The 16,497-nt window shown below is 33.8% G+C and overlaps 1 protein-coding gene across 2 annotated transcripts; it reads right to left on the bottom strand.

The window, feature by feature from the left end:
• Nucleotides 1-4,745: 4,745 nt before the first annotated feature.
• Nucleotides 4,746-9,504, bottom strand: her8a (hairy-related 8a). Of its 2 annotated transcripts, none has more exon segments than NM_199624.3 (4): nucleotides 4,746-5,737; nucleotides 7,522-7,600; nucleotides 7,969-8,064; nucleotides 9,346-9,504. In NM_199624.3, coding segments are annotated over 4 exon segments (666 nt in total). In that variant the 5' UTR covers nucleotides 9,409-9,504; the 3' UTR covers nucleotides 4,746-5,309.
• Between the last annotated feature and the right edge of the window lie 6,993 nt (nucleotides 9,505-16,497).

The raw sequence follows: 16,497 nt of genomic DNA on the forward strand, positions 1-16,497 counted from the left end.
TCTCTAGTGCTGTATACTTCTTGCTTGTTAGGCACTTAAAATGAATGCCCATGAGATCTGCTGCTTTGCAGTGAGACTGTAGAATTGTCAATTCTAAGGTTTGATGTGTCACTGTACTCCCAAACTATGCGACCCCCATCTGTTTCTCTCACATACAATATCCAAAGCCAGACAAAAGCCCCATTCATCTCTGCGCTCTTGCTCTGCCAGCTGATACTGAATAATGAACCTCAAGGGGAATCTGGGGATCACGAGGCTTAGGCTGCATTGTCTTAACTCATTTTTCCCCCAGTTATTTTTATAAGAATAGTCAAAGAACGAGCCATATACAAAAAAAATCTATATGTTTACACTACCTTAAAGGGGAAAAGGCAAACGGGAGAAAAATCATAGCACTGTGGTGTGAATTATGGGGCCAGTTAGTTGATGCATGTCAGCCATCACAGACTTGTTCTGTCTTGTTCAAACAACTCATTGCCATCTGGATGTGGTGAACTATACTAACCAGTCAAGTTAGGGAGAGTCCCAACACACCGATGGCCTTGATTAATTACATGTTGGGTGAAACAGCTGGAACCCTGACTCTAAAAGTAAATGGTCACTTAAATGGTTTTTGATGACTGCAAGAGAAAAAGTCTGTTCTGGCCACAAGCCTTAAAGGGATAGTTCACCCCCAAAAATGATACACTGTCTCTTCTCTGTATGCATCATGCACTTTATTAGCGCTCCGTGTTTCGGAAAACATCTTGTAATTCTTGGTGTGCTCTGCAGGTGAGTGGGCTTGACAAACCACCTGTAGGACACACTTTCTTCCAACCCAGGCTCTTTCTGATTATGTACCCCTATATACATTTCTGGAGAGAGCCAAATGCGTCCCAGGAGCTACGCTTTTTTGCGGGGTTTTTTTTCACAAATCCACTGCTGTGTACACTTTTTCAGATCTCAAATTTCTCTCGCGAGTGCCATTCGAGCCTGCTGTTCTCACGTGAATCCACCAGAGGCCGCTGTTGACTTACTCACTGACTCACTGACTGACTGATCAACCAACCAACAAACCAATACCCCTACCCACACCCTTCTCTAAACCCAACCAATGGTGTTTTAAAAAGCACCGATTGACAAGCCCACCCCTTCCCTAAACCCAAGCACAGCGTTTTAAAAAGCAATCCAGAAAAAAAAGCCTTCGCCTGATGTTTACCACATTCTCCGATTTTTACCAGATTCTCACTTAGTTATTTACTTGTTTATATTATTTTTGTCTTACCTGCTTTCTGGAACTGTTCTTCCCCAGACTCGAACCTCATCGCCTTGATTAACTCTGCTCTGCGTCTCAAATTCGCCAACGTACATGTCGAGCTATCAGAAAGCTTGACAAAGAGCTTTGAAAAACTGCAGAGACAAACTGGTAACAGCTGGTAAGCCAGAAAATAAATGGCGTAAACCTGTACAGTTTGAAATAACATCAGATTCATTCATTCATTTTCTTTTTGGCTTAGTCTCCTTATTAATCCAGAGTCACCACAGCACCACAACATCAACCGCCAACTTATCCAGCACGTTTTTACGCAGCAGATGCCCTTCCAGCTGCAACCCATCTCTGGGAAATAACATCAGATTGTCATTTCTTTTTTAGAATTACTTGCAAAAAAAAGTGTTGGAAATACATTTTTCATTACACATTTAAGTGCTGCATTAGCTGAATTTAAATGTCAAAGGTCTATTCAGGAAAAGAAAAAAAGGTCTATGCACTTTTTAAAATATTTCAAAAACTCAACTCTTTGCTGTAATGTAAAAAATGCAGGGTTCCACACAATTCCTCTATGTTGTCCCAATTAACACAAACTGATTACTTTAACTTCATTCTCATTTTCTTTCAGCTTAGTCCCTTTATTATTGGGTTGCCACAGCTGAATGAACCGCCAACTTATCCGCATATGTTTTACACAGCGGAAGCCCTTCCCGCTGCAACCCATCACTGGGAAACACCCATGCACACTCAATCACACACATACACTACGTCCAATTTAGCTTATGTAATTCACCTGTACCACATGTCTTTGGACTTGTGGGGGAAACCGGAGCACCTAAAGGAAACCCACGCGAACATGGGGAGAACATGCAAACTCCACACAGAAATGTCAACTGACCCAGCCGAGGCTCGAACCAGCAACCTTCTTGTTGTGAGGCGATCTTGCTACCCACTGCACCACCATGTCACCCCATTCAAGAGTTCACATGTAGCTGATGATTGAAAATAAACTTGTTTGGCGTGCTGTCCCAGAGAGCCCTGAGCTTATAAAATCCCTGAGCTCTGGGCTCCCTCCCGTTGCAGGGCGAGATCTCGATGACTCCCCCTCCTGCTTATTGTAGCTAAGTGTCAGATATGGATGCTGAGAAGGTGTACTCAGAGCTTGGCTAAAATATTTTGGATTAATTGTTTAGGGTGCTTGTTTTTAAACTGTGGGAGGAAACCAGAGAACCCGGGGAAAACTCACGCAAGCACGAGAAGAACGAGTAAAACTACGCACAGAAATGTAGCCTGGTTTAAAAGGGAATTAAACCAGGGGCATTCTTGCTGTGAGGCAACAGCGCTAATCACCGACCACCGTGTCGCCCATTTGAACGAAGGGAAAGTAGGGTTGGGTGGGGGGGTTTCTTCAAAATGAAGATATTGAGATAAGAAAAATCTGGTTATTTATAGTGAGTTAAGGATCGTCTGATAGGATAATTAATCATTAGCTAAGGTTGGAACAGCTGTGAACAATCATAAGCACGTAATCCTCTCGAAATTTTGTTTATATATAAACTTCAGTTATGATAACCTCATTGTTTTCATAAATTTAAGTGGACTGAACATAAAACAATTAAGTTGTCCACAAAAGTCTTTAGAATTGTGTTGTTTCAACTTATTTTAAATGAGTACTTTAAACAAGCAGCAAAAGTTTTATTTTTCAGTTTAATTGCAAATTTGTCAACACATACAAAACTCAAATCACAAAAAGAACTTGCTTGAATTTATGATCTTGAGATGAAAAAATGTGTTTGAGCACATACATTTTTAATCAACACTTCAAGTATAACTGGATCATAATCAAAATATTATGGATACCATGTGGCATAAGGAACATTGTCTCATTGTATTTGGAACTGTGAACATAACAAAGCTTTGGAAAGGAATTAGTCAGTGATGTCTAAAACTATTGGTAAAGAAATCTCTACTGGTCATAAAATATTAATTTTTGGCCCTCATTCATATTCTTGAGGATTTTTAACGGTTTGTAAACCTGTATTTACTGCATGCACGTGTACAAAGTGAAGACTTGCTATTTTAAAAAGAAAAAGGGCTCGTCCTATTTGCTTGCCTCAAGCAAACTGAAAAAAATCACTTTGTAGGCTAATCGCTAATCACTTTGTTTTTTCAGTTAAAATTGCTATTAAAGTTCACAAATACCTACAATGAAAAGGAAAAAACAATCAGGATTAAACGTGGAATGTTGCGTTTTAAACAACTGGAAAGTAAACTTGACGACATTACTAAATAAATAGGGTCTATTTATTTTTACAGACATCTTTCTTTTGTAGAAAACAGAAGCTATGTTATATCCATTAGGGGGCAGTCATTTTGATTAGTTTAGCATGTGGCTACAGTGTGACTTGGCGTGTGATTGATGACATCTAGTGGCTGTTTTAAGTAATAACATAATTTCCTCGCATTTTGGTAGCACATTATTTGCTATAATTCGGGTAATTAGTTAAACAGATCTTCTGATTTATGTGTTACTGATCTTCAGCTCTTTAGCCTGTTAAAATATCCACTAATAAATTAGCAACTAAAAAAGTGCGAACATTATTTAATTCAAGATGGAATGTTGGTTTATTATTGTATAAAATATGCTAGATCAACTAGTTTATGAGGCATAAGGTGTACAAAATAATTCAAATCTGAGTGACGCATTGGTAATGATTTCCGAAAACGGTTCTTTTGTTAACTTGAGAATGAAAGAAAAGTCTTTCTGATGTAGGCAACATATGTTTAACCGGTTAATGTTCAGTTCAAAATGTACTTACACATCTGTTAATATTATGTAATAAACACAAGTTCTTAGCAAATTAAAAATGTAAAATATAATAGCAAATTAAAATTGTGTAATATACATAGTGAATAACAGCATCTAATATGTACAGTGCTCAGCATATATAAGTACACCCCTCACAAATCCCCCTTTTAAATTCATATGTTTAATAGGAAGCTTTACAATATTATATTTGTGCATATACATTAGATTAGTCAGTACTGAAGCCAAATCTGGAGCTTAAGTAACAAAATAACTGATGATACTGGTCCAAAAGCTAGTACACCCAAATTTAAAAAGAGGAAAAATCAAGAGAAACAAAAAAAAAATTAGTTGAAAATTTGAAGGCTGTAATTTGTTTTTGCAATATTTCGCTTTAATTTAATTGTATTATCTTTCAATTTCTAAATATGTTTGGTGAATAAAATATAATTTTATTAAATATAACTGTTTAATAAATCGGTTTTGTTTAAATGCACCAAAATACATTGCCTATATTCACTGAGAAATTGATACAAATATTAATTTTCAAAATGGGCTGTACTCAATTATGCTGAGCACTGTACATATAAATTTATTTATTTGTATGGTTTGATGCATTAACTTGTCATTTAGAAGTTAATTTAGAAGTAAATTACAGCTTTGTAAAATAAAAAAGAAGCAAGAAGCTCATTAGTTATTTTATTATTATTATTTATTCATCATCATCATCATTTTCAAACATTTTGAGAGTACAAAATCAACACCCAGCTTGAATTTATTATTTTTTAATAAAGAAAACCAGCTTCAATATGAGGTACTAGTCAGACTCTTCTTGTAATATACAAGTATGGAGTATTTTTCACAAACAATCGTGTCAAATTCTGAATCGCTATTAGTGTTTTGCATTCAGTGTGAAGAAACATGCATAATCCAAAAAAAAACTCACCTAGTAAAACTATTGTTAAAAAAAGCAAAAAGTAAGGCATCTAAACAAGTGATCATCTACTACATAGTCATGTAGGGCAGCTTTGGTGTCATCTGTGTTCATGCCCTCATGCAAAACAGCATCATTTGCTTCCAAGCAGTGCTTTAAATGATAGCGCACGACCCGGTGGGACCCACTGTAACCCGATACGATGCACCCCACTGAATGGAAAGCACTCCAGCCTCCCAGGAGATCAAATGCAATGGAAACTATCAGGCCAGGAAGGGCAAGAGGAGGCCAAACAGGGGGGAGGGCAGGGCTGCATTCATTCACCAGGGCCTCCACATGGAAGGATCGACCCCGGGAAAGAAAGGGGGAAGGGAAGCCGGAGACTGAGGAGAAGGAGAGCTGGGTGGAGAGGACTGTTCACGGGGCCTGACCAGGGAGTGAGTAGGGCTGGAGGGTGGAGATGGAGACAGGTGGAGAGCATGGGGCTGTAAGGAGCTGGGCAGGTTTATTGGGGACTGGGTCGGGGACAGAGGGAGAGGGCTGGACGTCCCGGCGGAGCTTGTACCGCTGGGTTCGGTGCTGATGTGAGGTAGAGATTTGAGCAGGTGGTTTAGAAGACGGGCACCTAAAGTCTTGTCCATCCCAGGGCAGCTCAGAAGGAGGTTGTGCACCTCATGCATGCACTGGATGTAGCCGCTGCTGTACCTCTGGCGAGACTCAAAACCAGTGCCGGGACTGTTGCTTCCACCTGAAAAGTTATAAAAATATAAACATGAAGTGTGGGATCTACCATTTTTATTTTTTGATGAAGTAGAAGAAGCCTGTTCTGATTTGGCTGGTTCGAGCCTCAGCAGGATCAGTTGACATTTCTGCGTGGAGTTTGCATGTTCTCCCCATGTTTGTGTAAATTTCCACTGGGTGCTCTGGTTTCCCCAAGTCCAAAGACATGCAGTATAGGTGAACTGAATAAACTAAATTGTGTGTAGTGTATGTGCGTAAATGTGTGTTTCCTATTGATAGTTAGCAGTTGGAAAGGCATACGCTGCGTAAAACATATGCTGGATAAGTTGGTGGTTCATTCCACTGTGGCGACCCCAGAATAAAGAAACTAAGCAATCAATGAATGAAAGAATAAGTTAATACAAATATTTATTGAATAAAGTTTTGATTTTCATTTATTATTTGTGAATGACTTAATGACTTAATTTATAGCTTAAGTTATAGCATCATAACTTACATTTTCAGTGTTACGTGAGCTGACTTGCTGTGTTGTTATGATCAACTAGTACTCAATATTAATAATTCTTTTCAGTATCAATTTAGATTTTCTTATTTATTTAGTATTGTGGGAAACCGTGATTCCTTTTACCTTTTACAGGGCTTCTAAGAGGTTCATCAATTCAAATGTAACTTGCAAGTACAAAATGACTTTTTAAGACATTATGAATGACGTTTCAGATTTACACAAGGTTTGATGCTAAGGATTTTTTTTAATGGCCCAGAAAAAACATTAAAACTCATTAAAACAAATGTTATTGTAAGGAAGATAATTAAACCATATTGGTAAATAAACTTTTGTATTGCTGTTGATTGGATGAGTTTTTGTCCGATTGGATAGCTTTTACATGGACATAGGAAAATTAGGACCTGTTAAAAGTGATTTAAGACCTACAACAATATTTCAGTGAATTTAGGAGTTTAAAATGCCTGAAATTTAGCTTACGAATTTCAAGAGACCCCGATATTAGGATTCTTTGATAAAAACTTGGTCAAAAGTAAGAGCATTTATTTGAAATTTAAAAAATGACGTTATAAATGTCTTTATCCTCATTCTAATATAACAGAGTTCCTTGATTAAAAATAGCATATATACATGTTTAAAGGTAGTTAAATACACTTTAAAAATTTTAGTTAACTATAATAATCCTGCTTCCACTACGTTTATTAAAGTTAACTGAAAAACAAGCAAACTTCAGTCTCATTAAAAATATGTAAATACATAAACATACACACAACCGGGCAAAGCTTTGGGGTCAGTTTTTTTTAAAGAAAATTATTCTGTTCATCAAGGTTGTTAAAAGTTGTTAAATATTTAATAAAATGTTAAATAACTGCTTTCTTATTGTATGCACTTCAAATTAAATGATTATTGCTTTTATAAGTATTAAATTTATAATAATATTAGAGTTAACATGTTAATATTAGTGAATTATGAATTAAAATGTTAATATTAGAGTGATTTCTGAAGGGTCATGTGACTCTGAAGACTGGAGTAATGAATCTTAAAATTTATCATTAAAATCACTTGAATAAATTATTAAATTAAATCATAAACTACTTTTAAGGAGTTATTTTATAGTGCAATAACATTTCACAATTTTACCATTTGTACTGTATTTTTGAATAAACAAATGCAGCCTTGGTGAGCAGGAGAAGCTTATTTTAAAACATTTTCGACCGGTAGTGAACATGAAATAACCGTAGCTTAATATGTGTGAGAAAAGTAAAGATATGATGCACAGAATGTCTAACCCTGTCCATGACCTCTTTGAAGATTCTCCATGTGCTGAACTGTGATCTCCAGAACATCAGCTTTCTCCAGTTTAGATTGCTGTGGGAATTCAAATTATGATTTATTTTCATAAAAATGTTGAAATATTGAAGAGACATATATTATATTGGTGCAATGAAATAAACAAATGATCAAAATACCTCATGCAAATTCTGAGGTAAAGTTACAGAAGAAATATTTTCCCCACAATGATGACTCTTGTACATTGTCTTTATTATCTTTCGGGAGAGGTCTGTTATTTCCGGTCAAACAATAAATAGCTGGTTGAATAAAAGTTACTTGTACAAGAGTAAAAAGTAACGATGTACAATCCCTTAAATAACTTTAAGTCAGAATTTACCACGGGTATGAATAATTTGGATCTTGACTGTATGTATACAATGTGTTTATTCATGTAGTTCACTTACGTCCAAATTGTAGGCATCCACCATTATACCCTTCAGCTGCTCAAGGCTCGAGTTTATCCTCTCTCTGCGTTTCTTCTCTATCAATGGTTTCCGCAGCTAAAATGATAGAAAGCATGTGAACTATTCATAAGATATCCTCAAGGGATTCATTTGCTCCCAGGTTTGACTATACCAAGACTTACAATACACAAGCCAGTTCAGTAATGCATATATCTAAAGAGTGAAACAGTCGTTAGACATCCCAAATGAGGTCATATTCATGTCATTGTTTAACAACTAATGTAAAGTCTTGCCTGAAGCTTACTGCAGTTACTCTGACATTGTTAAAAACAAAGGTTTCTAGAACAGTTTCACATGCTGCTACAGTGAAAAGTTCCACAGTTATTTCTGTGGAAAAAAAAAAGATTTTAGTTATCTAAAGAAACTTCTGTAGAATGAAAAAGTTCTTTTGATGTAAAAAGTTGTTCATGAAACCATCGATGACAATAAGGAGTGCAGAGTTAAGTCAGTAGTAGTGGTGGTGGTGGTGTCATAGTTATTTAAAGGGATAGTTCACACAGAAATCACAATTCTGTCATAATTTATGTCATCATTAAATCATGCTCAAATTGTTCCAGACTTATAAAGACATACAGATATTTTAGGACTGTGGCTAACCCCACTGTTTCTGGTTTACTTCCACAATATAAAAAAAATCTTCGAAGTCATTTGGGACCAAAAAATGGTTACTTACAACCTTCAATATATGACAAAAAAAAATAATGCGATGACAAACTATGACATATTTAGCATTTTGGGAGGGCAAACTATCTTTTAAAATTATTAATTTAATCAATGCAGATCATTTAAAATGGATTAGTTGAGGTAACAAAACATGCTAGGCAAATTGTATTGTGCTGTTTTGTTGTATTGAGTTGTTTATGAAATATATCAAGTGATAAAGTTTCTCTATGAGCACTGATGGTTATGAACAAACTTTTACAGGGTTGTCTCTAAAATGTTGTTTGGAGTTTTAAAATGTATTTCACTTATTAATAGGATTCACACTAAGAAACTTTTAATAACTTTCACTAAAAGGTTCTTCAAGGAGCCCGAATTGCAACTGCAATTTGCTACTGCAAAAACTCTGTCGTAGAACCATAAGTTTGAAGAGTGTATTGATACTTCGGATATTTTACATTTCTAATTTAAACAGAAGATATTCACATTTCACACCGTCACAAGAATGAAAACTTGAACGTAAAAGCTAATTTAATAAATCGCCATGTGATGTTTATTTATGCTTTTATCATGGATACATAAAATAAAGTTGAATATTTCGCTAAAGTTCGCACAGTCATCATCAAACCGCACAAAATGCCGCAAATGTGACATTACCTTTCGCTCCTCTTTTGCGTTGAAATTCTTCTCCGGACCATTGCCCATGTTGGAGGCCGTCATTATTCTCCACCAGTATGAAACTAGTTCAGAAAGTTTCCCACGAGTGTGCACGTTTGGGTTGTGGTGGCGTGGTCTCGGTGGAAGCAGAAAGTACACAGGCTCACTTAACCTCGTTTAACATGTACCCATGCGCCCCCTCAAACCTCCACCCACCCAAATTACCATGACAATACACGGGTGCTTTCTGCAGCACAAATTCCCACAGTCTCGGGTTTGGCCTGTTAAATAGCGCAGATCCCACGTTCCACACATAGTGCTGGTGCACTGAGATGAGGCTCAGGGTTCAAAAGTTTCACTTCACTGGTGACTCGCTGTCACAAAATGTTACACGCATTTGATTCAGCTGACAAACATTTCTAGGAACATTTTCTTTCCTGTTAACCCTTAAACTGTAATATATATAAATATATATATATATATATATATATATATATATATATATATATATATATATATATATATATATATATATATATATATATAGGCCTATATATATATATATATATATATATATATATATATATATATATATATATATATATATATATATATATATATTATATGATAATATATGATAATATATGACGCACCTGTGGTACACTGCATGAAAAACATTAATTGAATTAACAGTTTTTAAGATAAGTGGTTGCAAACATTTTATAGTGGCTGAATTTTTACACAATTCCGTCATGTTTGTTTAAATTCAGCTCACATAAATTGTTTGCAACCACTTACCTTAAAAAAATTTAAGGTAAGGTAAATCCAATGATTTATTTAGTGACACAGAACAAAAAGTGGCCGTCACTTTAGACACATGAAAGTTAATCAATAAAATAAAATAGTTTATATTTCTTTTTAATATATTATTATATTCAGTGTTGGGAAAGTTCACAAAGTACTGCAATACAATATTGAGTTACTCCCCAAAAAGTAACTAGTTGCATTACTTTTTATGGTAAGTAATACACTTAATTTTACGTTACTTTTTATACCTGGCTAAGGCTGGACCTCTTACAGAACTTTTTTTTTCTTACTTTCTTTTTAAATAGAGGAGTGCAATAAACAACACACTGTATAACTTAAACCAATTTTAAAATATAATTTTATCCGAGAACTTCCTAACCTAGAGCTATATATATGCCATATATACATGATTGTTAAAAGTTTAAAGCAGTGTTTGCTATGTTGTACTACTCTGCAAAAAATATGCTCAATTATAATCAGACATGTGTTTTTATTTCATGGAACTTATTAAGTTAATATTGTTCTAACTTAATTTTAGAAGTTGAGCAAGCTGTTTTGAGTCAGTTTAGCATAAAGTACAAAATAATTTGATTCAACCTAAAAATTTAAGGCAACCAGGACTTTTTACAGTGTATTTAAGTAAAATTACTGTCCATTGAGATAATCCCATTTTCCTTTTTTTAATGCGTTCGAAATAAATAACACATCCTCCAATTGACTGCGTAATTCATTGTGACCAATTTTAGTTCAGTTATTTATTTAAAAGATAATTAAATAAACTAAAAAGTAACTCGAGTTACTATAGGTCTAGTTAATCGAGTTTTTTTTAAGTAATGCGTTACCTTACTCCTTACTTAGAAAAGTAATATTATGCCTTACCCCCAACAACACTGGCTATATTTCTGTAGACACCATTCAAATGATTATCTGCTTAATTCGGCCCTTAAGCTTAAAGAAAATATGGAATTAAATGTAGCCTATAAAAAAAGGAAACTGAAAACTTTTTAATAGCCATTAAATCCCAGGTGCAAACAAAAACAAGATATATCCCTACCCTCTACCCCAACAAAGACGGAGGATGGAATTGGAGGATGGTAACGTGCAACAATAGCCAAGAAATCTTAAGTTTTTAAGTGTTTTCACAGTGGGAGAACTACTATTATCTCCCAGTGTCCCTCCCCTTCCTCCACACCATCCCCTTTCTCCAGCCCTCCACATTGTTCTGTTCACCTACGGGACGGGCACACTCCACTGAAGCACGCCACGATCTCTCTTTCAGCAGTTGTCCGGCAATAATGACCCACAGTCAAGCGAATAATAGACAGGGTGCCAAATCCCTAATGGCCGTGCTAAAGTCTTCAGCAGCGCAGAAAAGCACTGCCCTAATATCCACTGCTCTAAAGTCCACAGGAAGACTCGTTAAAATAGGGGCGCATGAAGGAGATAAGCTTTTGACAGTGCTGTCACTATGCAGGCTAGCGGAAAATAAATAATGTTAAATGACCGAATTTTACTTTTTTGCATCCAAAAACTAACCTTTCCCAAAACGCTGCAGGGATTTATTAGTTTGTTTGTTTATTTTCTAACATATTTATTTGTTTGTTTGTTAATTTATTTTCTTATTATTTATTTACTTATTTATTTTCTTGTTTGTTTGTATATTTTCTTAATTTTTTATTTGTTTAATTTTTTGTTTATTTTCTACTGTATTTATTTGTTTGTTTTTTAATTTATTTTCTTATTTATTTATTTATTTTTATTTTAAAACAACTTAAAGATAAAGAGAATGTTCTATGAAACCAACCACGCCAGCATTTAGGAACTTATTTTATTGAATTAGGAATAAACAAATAAATAAATGTAACCCAGATTTTTTTAATTGAAATAATTTAGGTTAAATGACCCATTATTGTATATAGCAGTGTTTCCCAACCCTGTTCCTGAAGGCACTCCAATAGTACACATTTTCAACCTCTTACTAATCGAACACGCCTGTCAAGACACTTCAGAACAAGAAGAGACTCTAAAACATAAAGTTAAGGGTTCACATAAGGGAGATATCCAAAATATGCATTGTTGGTGTGCCTCCAGGAACAGGGTTGGGAAGCACAGTTATAGAGAGGGTTACACTAAACGCATGCACAAATAGCTTTTTTATCTCCAGTGTGCAAATACAGAAACTACAACAGATGTTTTAAAATTGTAAGAACCTCTTTTTTATTCAACAGCTGTTTTCAGATATATTGGGACAGCAGGTGAAGCACATTTTTACCTACTTTGCGCTAAAGTAATCCAAATTCAACTAAATTAAAATCCTTTCTTTGATAGATGTTTTATTAAATGTGGAGTTATTTAAAAACAGACAGTCTGTCTGATTGCTAAAGATATCACTAACTTATGAACAAACATTTATTTTTTAAAGGTTTGGAATTCAAAACATTAAAACATCCAATAAAAAAAAAAAAAAAAATATATATATATATATATATATATATATATATATATATATATATATATATATATATATATATATATATATATATATATATATATTTTTTTTTTTTTTACTTTTAATTAAACAGTTATTTGTATCGGTCATTTAAGGGTCACTAATAACTAAAGTTTTTCTCGAGTCTGATGTTTTGCATATTAATGAAGTATTTTTGCAGAAGTAGATAAATGCTGGTCCAAAATTTAATTCAGCTCTGCAGAAACTTCCTGTCAGCAGAAAGGTGTTAAAACACAAAACACAGAAAGTCTTATGCTTTTAATGTTGTGCAGAAAATTTATAGAAAAAGAGGACTTAAGTCTGAGGTGCGGCCAATAGAGGACTGGAGAATGATTGAAAAGTGACAAATTCCACGAAACTCCACCTGTTAATATCAGCTATATAAGCTGAAGTCAGGAAATGAAAGTTGTTGCACACCTCCTGAATGTAACTTTTGCATTGCATTGAGGATAACAGAATTCTGTAAATCGGATTATTCGTTTGTATCCAATAAATTGTTACAATTTTTGACATTACATAAAGGCCTCTTCTGACCTTTTTTCTTGAACACGCATGCAATTGATTCAATATTCCAACAATAGACACAAATTAAAACACTTTAAGAATGCTTTAAAATACCTTAAAGGCATAGTTAACCGAAAAATTTCCACATACTCAAGTGGTTCTAAACCTTTATTAATTTCTTCCCTCCTTCTAAACAAAAACATGTTATTCTGAAGAATGTTGGAAAACAAGCAGTAATGGACATCTATAGAAGAAATGTAAAAAATTATGGAACTAAAATGTTTCTCCCCAACAATTCTTTAGTACATCCACCTTAATGTTAGTCAGCTTACAGAACTAAGAAACTCACAGGTTTAGAACAAGCGGAGGATGTGTAAATAATTGATAAAAAATTGCTATAAAAACTAGAATGAAGAATCATACGTATCATTGTGTAAAATTAATCGAACCCAAGAACAGATGTTAGACAAATAGCCTATTTATTTTAACTTGAAATGCTTGCATTACACCTGCTTGTATTAGGCCAGGTACTGATGTACAGGCTACCATGTGCTTTTCAGACATTCCAGCACATCTGACCAATCAAATTGTGCTATTTAACTGAGGTACTGTAATCAAGCCCACAAATTTGGCTCATTTCACAAATATAACACAATAGCAAACAACAACAGTACATAATTAGTCATCACTCACTATCCTTAGGGCTTAGGGCCTGATTGGCATATGTTTTATTATTATTATTATATTTTTTATGCGATGGATGCCCTTTTAACATTAATACTACATTAAATTTATATGTACTAAAAATCAGTTAAGGCTAACAATGTTATCACGATATGCTAAATTAGCCTATTAACTAAATGTAGACCTATAGAGGAATAAACCAACAACAAAATTTATGTTTGTCATAAATATTATATGTATCTGACACGCAAATGTTGAATTAGTAATAATTGCGTATGTGAACTTGTCAATTCAATTGTTTAATAGCTGTTCAGCAATATTTGTTCAGCAAAATGATTAAGCATTCCACCAGGGGGCGCTCAAATTATCTTAATAACATTAGCCTGCACATATAGATGCATTGCCTGATAATGCTTTCTCACATCAATCCGGAGGAACAGATTTATACTTTAGGGTACAGTTTGAACGCAACATTTTTGGTAGGTAAATTTCAACAATTTGATTGTTTAACTGTATGCCTACTTCATGCAGTAAGAAGGGTTATAACATCCCATGTAGGCTACAAGTAGGCCTATACTTGTCAGTGTACCATTTCAGCAGCCTACTACTCCACACGAAACTGGCCTATATTTTAGTCTATAAAAATGTAACCTTTAAGCATAGTGGAAATTAAACAGTTGTAACCTTTGAAGTAGGCCTTAGCTATGAAGTGTTCAAATGTTGGGCACTGCATTTGAACTAAGAATTAAAGTATATCTATGAGAAGCACAAAAACCTTGTTACTTGTTTCATGTTCTATGCATACCAAATCATCCAAAAATTTCTTATTTACAGTAGGCTACCTTTTAACTTGCATGGCAATAAACACATTTCTGATACTATACTGAAAGAATGGTGCTTTATTATTTTTAGTTTTTACAAAAGCAAACTAATGTCAAACTACTTTACATTTCTTATTCTTTCTTACTTTTCTTTGAATATAACATCATAAATGGTAATAAAAATGTCATACATGTACCTACTGTTGAAGTCAGAATTATTAGCCCCCCTGATTTTTTTTTTCCAATTTCTGTTTAACGGAGAGATTTTCCTAGAACATTTCTAATCATAATAGTTTGAATAACTCATTTCTAATAACTGATTTATTTTATCTTTGCCATGATGACAGTAAATAATATCTGACAAGATGTTTTTCCAAGACAATTTTATACAGCTTCAACTGACATTTAAAGTCTTAACTGTGTTAATTAGGTTAACTAGGTTAGAGTAATTAGGTAAGATATTGTATGATGATGGTTTGTTCTGTAGACTATCGAAAAAAAATAGCCTAAAGGGACTAATAATTTTGTCCTTAAAATTGTCTTTAGAAAACTGCTTTTATTCAAGGCAAAATAAAACAAATAAGACTTTCTCTAGAAGAAAAATTATTATCAGACATCCTGTGAAAATGTCCTTGCTCTGTTCAACATCATTTTGGAAATATTTAAAAAAGAAAAAAAAATCAAAGGGGGGCTAATAATTTTGACTTCAACTGTATATGCAAGAAAATGGTAAATAATATATAATTTTTCTACCATTACAATAACAAATACATATAGACATGGTCAGATATTTTATATATTTCAGAAATCTGCATATCGGATTTCCTGTTGTTAGTGTGCATGGCTTCTTTTAAAGATTGGATAAAACAACAATTTAACAATATAATAGGATGCAATGTTTAAACTGTACAGTAATTTTATTTTAGATAAGGTTGCAAAAAAAATTTATTTGACAGTTTCATTTGTGTATCTTTAAACGAACTGGAACGAATAAAGTCGTTTACGTTCATTTTCCTGTTTAGAATTTAACTGAGCCTTTAATTGTCATTTATAAGGGATTTATAAAGCATAAATAGTCCTCACTTTAGATTAGATCACAAAACTAGGTGAAGTTGAGTTAATAAAGCATTTATTAACATACTATAATGCCTGAATAATAAGAATTATAAATGTTAATTTGAATAGTTTATTAATCATTTACTAACACATTCTGAACGATCCTAAAAAACAACCAACTATGCTTATATAACTGGTATGTAAATAATGCAATACTTAATTTAGTAATGAAAAATAAATCACTAACAAGATATGAAAGCACATTATAAATGTAGTTGTAAGTCAAGAACAAAGCATTTGTAGCTGCAGTTATAAACTGCTTACTAACGTTTATTAATGTAGAGCTAATGCTTAACAAATAATGAATTCACTGCTTGTTAATGCTTAATAAATGGTTCATAGTGTGTCGTTATTATAAAGTGTTACCAATTAAATATCTTTATGAATGAAACATTCAAGCTAGTAAAGAAAAAGTTTGCAAAGAAATTGTATGTACTACACTCTAAAAACAGTATTAAAAGTGGATCTTTGACTTAAGATTTTAAGTGCTACATGACACCTACATCTTAAACGATGGTGCGTGTTATGTATCACTTTAGAAGCAAAGCTCTGTCATTTTCTAAGAATTCACTGTCACAAACCTGTATGCTTTTCTTTTTGTGTTGAAGACAAAAGAAAATATTTTGAAAAATGCTGACAAGCTTTAACCATTAACTTCTACTGCATTTGTTTTTTCATTGAAGCCAATGGTTACAGGTTTGTAGCATTTTT

The sequence above is a fragment of the Danio rerio genome, chromosome 7 (assembly GCF_049306965.1).
Source record: "Danio rerio strain Tuebingen ecotype United States chromosome 7, GRCz12tu, whole genome shotgun sequence".
NCBI classification, from domain to species: domain Eukaryota; kingdom Metazoa; phylum Chordata; class Actinopteri; order Cypriniformes; family Danionidae; genus Danio; species Danio rerio.